Genomic DNA, 10,214 nt, shown 5'->3' on the forward strand with positions numbered 1-10,214 from the left:
TGGAGGTTCCCTTGTGAAGACTAAATAGCCAGGCAGGGGCTGAGAAGGCAGTGACCTCGGGTTCATCTCACTCAAGTCCAGAATCTTTTCCCCTGAATAAAGGCTCAGGCCTGGCTCATACTGGAGGCACCTGGGAGCCTTTAAGTAATACCGATGCCGAGTAGACATTTCTCCATGGAAGACATGCCAATGGCCAACAGGTGCATGGAAAAAAATGCTTGGCATCACTAATCATTAGGGAAATGCAAATCTAAACCACAGTGAGATATGCTCTCTCCTGTCAGGATGGCTATGACATGCATATAAAAACAACAACCAAGAGATGACAAGTACTGGCAAGGATGTGGAGAAACTGAAACTCTTGCACACTGTTGGTGGGAGTGCGAAATGGTGAAGCCACTATGGAAAACTGAGTGGAGGGGCCTTCAACCATCAAAATTAGTACCACCACATGATCCAGCTATCCCACTGCTGGGCATTTAGCCAAGAGAATTGAAATCAGGATCTTGAACAGATATCAGCCAAGGTGTGGAAACAATCGAATGTCCATGGACAGAAGACTGGATAAAGAAGTTGTATATTTTATACACACAATGGTGTACTATTCAGCCTTAAAAACGAAGGAAATTCTGCAATACGGGACAACATGAATGAACCTTGAGGACACTGTGTTCTGTGAAATAAGCCCCTGACAGAAAGACAAATACTGCATGATTTCACTGACATGAGGGATAGTCAAACTCATAGACTCACAGAGTGGAATGGGCGTTGCCAGGGGCTGGGCATAGGAGCTCAGGGAAGCAAGACGAACCGGCTATGAGATCTGCTCTACAGCACTGTACCTACAGTCAGTGGTCCTGTATTGTACACTCAGAAATTTGTTGAGGCTGGATCTCGTGATAAGTGTTCGTACCACAATAAAATTTTTAAAAAAAGAAAGAAAAAAAATTGTGACCCTGGCTGCACCACCCTCAGTTCTAACATGGTCGGTGTGGGTAGGGCCCGGGCAGAGAGGAGGCACATGGGGCAACTTCCCATATTTATGGCTCTGCTGTGCTCTTAGTAGTAACTGTGCCTGTGTACTGGGTGCTCTGAGTACTAAGCACTCTAAGTGCTAAACATCTATACAGATGTTCCAGGAACTGTTATTTCTACTTGAGAGTTGAGAAAGCTGAGAGGTTAAATCACTTTTTCTGGGTCACCCAGCTGGGAGTCCCCAGCATCTGTGTTCGTCCTCAGGTCAGCCTGACTCCAGAGCCCTCGCCCTAACTACTGAGCGACAGCTTCCAGCAGGGGCTTCTGAGGGGCACAGACATGGCTGTCACACACCTTTCCATGTCACTTCTGTGTCCCTCAGCTCTAGGGTCGACAGAGTCATGTTAGTTCCAGGCTTGTTCACACTGAACAGTCATCACCCAGATGGAGAAGGTGGTTTCTGTGTGGCTCAGCGTTCAAGAACTTTCTGCCAGTCAGAGGGGTTCAGTGGAGGGAGAGGCTGCCTGGGGAGGCTGCCTGCTCACATTGCTGGGTAACCACCTGAAGGATCTGTAGGGAGGAGAAGAGTCATCTTTCAAAGTTGTGTGTGTGTGTGTGTGTGTGTGTGTAGGTGGGCAGGAGAAGTTGGGCTTAGATACTCCGCCTATGTCTCCAAGGGTCTGTAATTTAGGGGCCCAAAGGGGCTGGTCAAATCCCAATAGGTGAGAGATGGTTCTAGAAGATGAGCTCATAGAACTGGGGAGTTCCAGAAGGTCCTACGTCAGTTTAGAGCCTGCCTGGGTGCCTGAGGACCTGGCAGTGTCAAGGGTGATGTCCTGAGCTGATGCTGTGTTTTGGTATTGTCACTGCTGTGTCAGCTTTGGTGGGAACCACACCTGATCAGTGAGCCCCTAGCCCCCTCTTCCTATAGCTGTGAACCAGGTCCCTGGGCTGGGCTGGCCAGTGAGGGGCAGGAATTGAGAATGGTGGTGGTCAGACCTGGGGGGCATCCTGGGCTGGGAGAGTGATAAGTTCAGAGAGACAGAGGAGCCCAGGCTGGCAGGCCTCTCTCTGAATCACCAGACCTGACTCCTTGTGCCTCTGGTCCTCCTGTGAAATGCTCTGGATAAAGTTACTTTTAAGTCCCTTTGCTACCAAAAATCAAAACAGTTTCCCTATAGCAGTCCACTTGGCTTCTTGGTCGATAAATTGGGGCCCTTGGATTGTTGAGAGGGTTAGATGAGAAGAGTGGGAGAGCACCCTGAAAAGCCTTGGCACAGTGTCTGCCGGGCTTGGAGAGCTCAAGTTGTCTTCTTCCCTTTCTTTCCTCAAACTTTGATGGGAAGGGCTCATACTTTTGTGGTTACAACTTCAGGATCTTTCTGTTTAAGAAGCATCCATTGAACAGCCTCTCCACACCGGCAACCCCACTTGACCCTTAGGATATGGAGACGGTTAAGACGGCCGTTGATCTTTGCAAGCTTGCCCTGTGGTGGGAAAGACGAACACGTATTCCACCAGCGGGACAGAGGAGGGGCAGGAGCACGGGGTGCTTAAGGGGCGCTGGGGAGCAGGGGCCACCAGGACCGTCTTGCTGGAGGCTCATCTCTGATGGGACCCTTGAGGTCTGAGTAAGAGCTGGACCTGGAAGGGAGAGGACAGGCTCTCCCTGGATGGCAGGACTGCCATGTGTTGACCAATACAGCGTTACTGGACCTTAACGTGTAGGTGAGGGACAGTCCGCAGGGCAGATCCTGAGGGAGCCTGTGGATCCTGTTCAGGAGCAGTGATGAAGGGACCTATCAAAGGGGGTCACAGCCTCTTTGTTTAAAGATCTCATTCGGGTGCATATGTGTGGAACACTTTGGAAGGAGAGTCAAGACTGGGGACAAGGACACCATCATGACACCAGGATGGTGCTCTGACTAAGGGCAGGCAGGTGCCTTGGAGGGACAGCAGAACCAACAGCACTCCGGGTGCATTGGTGGGGACAGGTAGGGGATGGGGTGATGGAGACAAGGAGAGAGGGTTGCAGAGTCGGAGGAATGAGGGGTGATGATGAAAGCAGGGGTGACAAGGCCATGGGAGTGGGTGCTGAGTCAGAGAGGAGGGGGAGGTCACAGCTAGATGCTAATGTCCAAAGTGATTTTGGGGCCTGGCCTCCAGAGGCAGCAATGACAGGCTTGCTGGGCAAATCATAAGGGCTGAGCTTCAAGGGAGGAGGGGCTTCTGCAGGGTGATGGTGCAGAAGGGGGGTGGGCATGAAGGAGATTTTCAGCAAGGCCTTGGGACCTGTGTGAAACCGAGAAAGAGCAGTGTCCACTTGGAGGGCTGCAGGTGACCCTGTGTCAGTTCACACCGGGGGAGGCCGGCTTAGTGCTAGAAGAGACTCCTTGGCAATTGGGCTTGGGTGTGATGACACCAATGGAGCTGCTCAGTCCCTCCCCACTGGGAACATCTCTCATGGCCACACCCCAGCGGGACGCTGGATTCACATTAACTTTGGTCTCCACCCAGACGTTGCTCCTTCCTACTTCTGAAATCTAGGTCTCAGGGTTCAGTAATGCCTGGCACATAGTACGGAGCTCAAAATATGTTTGTTTCCTTCCCTTGTCTCCTTCTCTTCCCTTCTCTTAGCTTCTGGGACAGGGTGGTGTCAGGCAGGTTGGAGGGGAGAGGTGCAGGCTCAGGGAGCCCTCCCCTGCATCTCGGGGTGTGGCTGATGCTTCCTCAGGGCTGAGGGCAGCTGGTTGGCAGTGTGGAGCCTTCTCCCATCTCCCAGGTCCACTCAGGCCCTGTTTCTCTCCTTCTTCCAAGGCTTAGAGTCTGTGAGAGGACGACCAGGGCTGTGGAGCTGCCTGTGGTCTCAAAGCCCAGCTCCCAGCCAGTGTGGTGGGGGCTCCACCTCGGCCCTGCATGGAAGCCAGGAGCTGGGCTCCCAGAGGACAACTATGCCCCCCTGGCATCACGCTGCTGGCCTTTGCCTCTGTGCTAAGCTGCCTGCTCCCCTCTGGCCAAGCCAAAGTCTACAGTCGCTGCGAGCTGTTCCGGGAGCTTCAGGATCTCGGCCTGGAGGGGTACCGTGGTCACAGCCTGGCCGACTGTGAGAACCGCTCTCCCTGGCTGGCCCTGGCCCCCGCCTCTGCTTTCTCCCTCTTCCCTTCCCTCCTCCTCACTCAAGGGCTGTGGCCTCGGACCTTCCTGAACCTCAGTTCTCATTTGTGGAATGAGAATTAGATGAAGTCATGGGGAGAGGACACCCAGCAGAGTTCAGTCTACAGCCAGCAGGCAGCAGGCAGTCACACCAGGATCGCCCCTTCATTGCCCCCAGTGCTCGAGTCCACAGAACAGTTTAGTGGCCTCATCTTCATCTGGGCATGAGCTCGGACATGCCCACTAAGTTCAGGGCAAACTGGGGAAGCCAGTAACCAAACTTCCATCTGGTGGGGGATTGGGGACGCTGTGAAGTGGAGCCCCATGGACTCCTTTACTCTAGTTCCAGCCCCTCAACAGGTCCCACCTGCATATTCCCAATCTTGCCTTAGAGATTCTCATTCGTTCATCCACAAACACTTGTTGGGCTTCAGTACGTGCAGAGCAGGGAGACAACTGGAAGACTGCAGGCCTAGGGGCAGGAGGCCCGAGGTCCAGCCCTGATTTGCTATTTGGTAGCTGTCTGGAACCTTGAGCAATGACTCTGCCCCTCTGAGGTTCGGTGGATTCTTTAGTCCAGGAGGTGGGAGGACATTTGCCCCGATCACCTCAAAGCACGAGTTGAGCTTGAAGGAGCTGGCACCTGGGACCTGCACTGTGAGCTCTCTGGTCTGGGGTGGCCTTGACAATGTTGGTCTGACTCATTGGTCTGTGTCTCCACCCTATACAGGGCTCTGTCTTGCTTATTACGCAAGTGGCTTTGACTCAGCTGCTGTGGACCATGAAGCCGATGGAAGCACCAACAATGGCATCTTCCACATCAACAGCCGGAGGTGGTGCAAAACTCTGAAGGAATATACCCACAAGTGGTGCAACATGTACTGCACCGGTAGGAGGGCCTGAGCCCAGGCTGGCGGGGGCCAGGCCTCTGCCCCAGCCTGTGCTTCTTTCTGGATTGTTTTCTCCTCTGGCCTTTATCTCTGAGTGGGGATCCCTTCCATCCTTCTGTTCCTGCCAAGGAGGGTGTGATGGAGTCAGTGATGAGGGCAGGTCCTCCATGAACCTGAGTTGGGTTCCCAGGTGGGAGACTGTCCTGAGAGCCCAGGAATGGAACAGGGATTGCTCCTGATAAGAGACAAAAGTCTTCCAGAGGGGTCGAGAGACAGGGTTGAGCTTAGGATGGAAGAGTATGTGTGTGGAGGGGGGGGGGGTCTATGTGTCTGTGTGTGTGTCTGTGTGAGAGAGAGAGACAGACAGACAGACACATTCTTCATGCATGTCCAGCTCTTCTGCCCCCTGCTTCCTCACCCTGTTTCTCTGCCTCCCACCCCAGAGCTATTGGAACCTGACCTTAAGAATTCTGTTATCTGTGCCATGAAGATAAGTCAACAGCCCCAGGGGCTGAGCAGCTGGTAAGTAACTTGGGCTGGAGCCCCAGGGCATGGGGCCAGGGTGTGGACAGCTGCAGGGAACTATCCTTTGCTGAGTGCCCGCCTTGTCCCAACACCATTCTGTAGCTTCACAGTGGAACCCCTCGCCTTCCATGGGGGCATAGCCGCCACTGAAGTATGACAGCCAGCACCCTGCGTTTCAGGGGGGAATAAGCAATTCCCTGGGGGCCGTGGAGCCAAGCCAGCCTGGCTCCTTCAAGCTTTGCCTATGTCGGGGTGCCTGCCTCCAGGTCCACTAGAGCTGAGTCTAGTAAACCTTTCTTGTTTGTTTTTAATGGTGGCATCATTTTATAAAGGGTCACAGTGTATAACAGATGAAATAATAGACTCCCTGCCTGAGCAGGGTGGCTCTCTGGAGCCTCACCCTGCCAGCCTTCCCCTTTCCCGCTTCTTTCCCACCTGATGGGAAGCCCTCCTCACAGGCAAGGGAGTTGGAGGGGCAACGATGGGGCATTAGAGTAGGCCTTGGGTTCACAGAAGGTCCCCAGAGGCCCAACAGCTGCCCAGCATCTTCTGGTGGCAGTGTCACTTAGAGTTTCCAACCTCCCTTTCCTCATAGACCAGCAGGGGGAGAATGTGGGGAAGGTCAGATAGTCCAGGTGGCGGTGCAACCAGAACCATGGGCGGGTGTGATAGTGACAAGGCTGATAAAGTCACCAAATGTCTAGGGAGAGACTAGAGGCAGGGGGAGCAGCAGAGGATCTTTGCAGGAGTGTAGGAGGGATTTGGGTCTGGACCGGGACAGGAACACGGGTGATAGACCGGGGAAGGGTTGGGCAGGAGGGCTTGTGGAGCAGGGGGAGGTGATCAGAGGCCGGTGAGGCAGAGGAGGGGTGAGCATGGCTGCGAGTACAGAGAAGGTCTGCGATGGGCCTGGACAATGGCCACAGCTTAGGAGTAATGCTGGGTGAGAACAGAGGAAGCCCTAGGACTGGATTGGAGTGAGGCAGGCCCCCAGGACACAACGCACACAGGTAAAACCAGGCAGTGTGCATGCAGGCTCAGCAGGAGTCCAAGGCCCTGAGCCTTGGGGTGCCACCCTGGGATGGAAGAAACTGGTCGTCTTGTGTTACATCAAAGAGCAACTCTGTTGTACAGCGGGAGCAAGCTCATGAAATGTGTAACCGAGGTAGCCGAGGCTGGTAGGGAGCGGGCCCAGGATGTGGAAAGGGTGCTACTTATTCCTCCCAGGCCACACATTGGCACCTGCTCTGTGCAGGGCGCTGGGCCACAGAGATGGCTGAGACCCAAGTCCTTGCCCTCAAGGGCCTCACAGTCTAATGGAAGAGACCATGGAGCCAGTAGACCACTCTTGTGTGATAGGGCAAGAGAGGTCCTTTAGGGACACTCCTGGTCATGGGGCTCTTTGACATCGACATCATGAGAATACTAGTTATCAAAGTAAGGAGCCCCTGGAACCAGAGCCCCAGGTAAGGGGTTGTAGGTGACTCTTTTTAAGGGCCATTCTGTTCCTTTTTGGTTCTTTGCTAGTTAACACAGTTTACTTTTCTTTCTTTTCCTTGCTAGCCCCTTTCCTCTCCTAATTTCTGGTTTAGGGCCCAAGTGCCTTCCTTTCTTCACTGAGCAGGGACTGACGGCTGCAGCTGATTTGGTCTCTCCTCTCTCCACTCTCCATCCTCAGGGAGACCTGGAGGCATCACTGCATGGGCAAGGACCTCAGGGACTGGGTGGAAGGCTGTAACGACTAGGATCCTCTCTGGATGGACCAGGCCATGCTCAGCAGGCTGGGAGATGTGCTTTGGGCCCTTTCCCACAAAGGAACACAAGTCAACTAATAAAGAATATTTTAACATAATTGTGCTTCTCAGCTCTCACTGGGATTTCAGGTGTCACATTGGAGCCAAAGCACCTTGAGGTTTCTTCACCTGTCCACTTGGGCTGGGATTAAGGCCGGCTCTCAAAAGCCTACCCCGGAAGGTTTACCTTCATTCTTGGGAGGTCTTGGGGGCAGGGGTTCAGTGCGTCCCTTGAACATACCTGGCAGAGTTTTTAGACCCTTTACCTGAATCTAAGTTTGCCAGATTTATCAAAACAAGTCAGGAAAGAAAAAATAAACAAAATAAAATAAACAATAAACAATGATAACATCAAAAACAAGATGCCTGAGTTAATTTTGAATTTCGGATACACGACAAATAAATTTTGCTATGAGTGTGTCCCAAATACTGCATGAGACCTACTTACATTAAAACATGATGTATTGTGTACCTGCAAGCTAGGTACTTGCCCTTGAGTAGGAATCGAACTCATAATCCTTTCGTTTTCTGGTAGATGCTCTAACCACTTAGCACACCAGCCAGGACAAGAGATTCTGTCTTCTTGACATATGAACCCCCAGTGCCTAGCATAGTGCCAGCTACATGGTGGGCACCAGGATATGATCGTGGAACGAGGGAATCCGGCCAGAGACCCCTGCCTCATGCTGGGAAGTTTCTTCCGGAGGCTGCTTGACCCTTAAGTGAGTTGAGCTGGGTATTTTTTGGTGTCTACCAATCACTTCATGTTGGGCCTCTTTAACTGGGATGTAAAACCTTTTGAAAGGAAGCCCCAATGTCTGAATCACACTAAAGAAAAATAGCCCATAATTATGGTAATGTAGCCAATGAGCCACTTCCTTCAGAGACATGGAGTGAAGACCAGCTTCAAGGGGCCTAGACGGTGAACTTCCCCACCCCAAGGCATCACTCACAGCCAGTATCAGGAGGCGGTTTGTTTTTTTTAAACAAAACCGTCATTGCAGTGCTGCTCAGAAATGAATGGGATGTTCACAGTGGGGCATGTCCGGGCTCCGTGGCAGGCAGAGAATGTTTCGCGTGCATTTCCCCCTGCAGTGCACTGGCTGCGCTCATTCCTTGAGAACCAGGCCACAGGGATGTCTGCACAGTGAGGCTGCAGTTGCTCTGTCGGCAGGCCGCCTCAGCCCTCCAAATCGCCACGTGCACAAGATAATTTTATGAAATCATGGCTCCCAGGTTCTCTGTTCATATCCATTTTCTGCTCATTCATTCATTGCTCCCTCTGTGAGAACTCACTCCATGCACAAGCTGCCGCAGGTGCCAGAGGTTTAAAAATGATGGGAGAGAGACCTAGAAACTGATCAAACCCTGCCTGTCACTCCCCCCTCCTGTAAATTGAAAATTGGCAGGCATTATGGCATTTTAGGGGAAGAAATGTTGGTTGCTCCGTGTAGTTCTGGGATGTTCTTCTGGACGAGGGGTTAACACTTTCTGCACCAGGTGGCTTTGCAGAGCATCTGTGCCCCCTTGGGGATCACACACAGGGTCTGGGGCTCCATAACCCTCCTCAAATGGTGGGCAAATCTTATCTCTGTCTATGTGACCGTGTGCATTGTTTTTTCTGGGAAGAAAGTTCACAACTTTCACCTTGTTTTTAATACAAACAAGTGATTCAAGTAAGATCAAGAATCAATGTTTTACAGGAAGAAAAAAGAAATCAAGAGAAGATAGAAAATATAGACCTTAACTCACTTGATCTCATAATTACAATGAGAACTAGGCATCCTGATCTCCAGCAGAGAGATGGGAAATAGAGGTTCTAAGCAGTGAATTAAATACCTGCAGAGACAGCTGACACCATTCTCAGCTGAGACTCATGGGCTGTTAGAGTTGACCCACTAGGGAGATTTGTTCTCCATTTTCCATCCCTTCTCCTTTTATAGAGGAGGAAACTTAGTCTCGGAAAAATGGAGCGGATTTTCCAGAGGTATATGGTCAGTTTACCGCAGAAATGGGTTAGAAATACAGTTTTTTGACTCTCTGTCCAAAACCTTTGCCAACCATATGTTTCTACAAAGCCTGTGGGCATAGGTTTCACTGAATGTTAAATTGGATTAATAAGAGGCTCTCCTCCTCTCACTTGACCTCAGGTAGGTGGTGTCCACTCACCTGCATTGTGGTCCCCAGGGACACATGGCCTCAGGCATGCTCTACCTATTTGTCTTAAGAAAACACAAATGCATGCTCAAAGTGATTCAGTGTGTCAGGAATCTCAAATGCATGGGGAGAAAGCCATTAGCTAAATCAGCCTTTGGCTTGGGAAATATTTCCTTAGACACTTGGACATCAGAAGAAGGACCTTGAGGACTGTAGCTATGAGGTACCCTCAGCGTGTTGAACTGGCCTTTCATCCTTTGGCACCTGCCTAGCTCTCAGTGGTCATTTTGGACACTCCCCTTTGACTTCCATGCTTGGGTCTCCTGTATCTATGTGCAGTCCCTGGACTATATCCTCTCCACTGCCCCCCCCCCCCATGCGCCAGGCTGTGCATATTTTGCGCTCTCACTCTCCTTCCACTCCAAAACTCAGATTCATCTCTCCTAGTCGTCTGTTGACTTGTCAGTATCCTCTGCTCAAATGATGGATTCCTTGAGGGCAGGTGCCCAGCACATACTGGGCAGATGTCCAGTAGGAGTGGCAAGAGTGGGGAATCTGTGTCCTTCACGTGTTTCCCCTCCTTCATTGCCCTGCTGCCTTCCCAGCTGGGCCAGGGAGCTTGTTCTCTGCAGCTCAGGGTCTGCCTGACTACACGTGGATCTGGGCTGGCAAAACTCCCCTGTGGAAACCAATTCCTTGGTCTTTGGAGCCTCCCTTGCTT

The 10,214-nt window shown here is 51.9% G+C and overlaps 1 protein-coding gene across 1 annotated transcript; it reads left to right on the forward strand.

Moving 5' to 3' along the window:
• Positions 1 to 3,833: 3,833 nt before the first annotated feature.
• Positions 3,834 to 7,288, forward strand: LOC107532575 (sperm acrosome membrane-associated protein 3). Its single transcript, XM_087826487.1, has 4 exons — positions 3,834 to 4,078; positions 4,859 to 5,017; positions 5,462 to 5,540; positions 7,222 to 7,288. Exons 1-4 carry the CDS (start codon positions 3,892 to 3,894, stop codon positions 7,286 to 7,288), a joined length of 492 nt encoding a protein of 163 aa, XP_087682613.1. The 5' UTR covers positions 3,834 to 3,891.
• The last annotated feature ends 2,926 nt before the right edge of the window (positions 7,289 to 10,214 follow it).

This window comes from Miniopterus natalensis, chromosome 17 (assembly GCF_054644295.1).
Source record: "Miniopterus natalensis isolate mMinNat1 chromosome 17, mMinNat1.hap1, whole genome shotgun sequence".
NCBI lineage: Eukaryota > Metazoa > Chordata > Mammalia > Chiroptera > Miniopteridae > Miniopterus > Miniopterus natalensis.

What these genes read in the sequence shown, in the direction of transcription:
- LOC107532575 (XM_087826487.1), top strand. Translation starts at nt 3,892, where the DNA reads ATGGAAGCCAGGAGCTGGGCTCCCAGAGGACAACTATGCCCCCCTGGC. An exon ending in GTGCAACATGTACTGCACCG is followed by an intron (nt 5,018 to 5,461) that starts GTAGGAGGGCCT and finishes CTCCCACCCCAG; the next exon opens with AGCTATTGGAACCTGACCTT. An exon ending in CCCCAGGGGCTGAGCAGCTG is followed by an intron (nt 5,541 to 7,221) that starts GTAAGTAACTTG and finishes CTCCATCCTCAG; the next exon opens with GGAGACCTGGAGGCATCACT.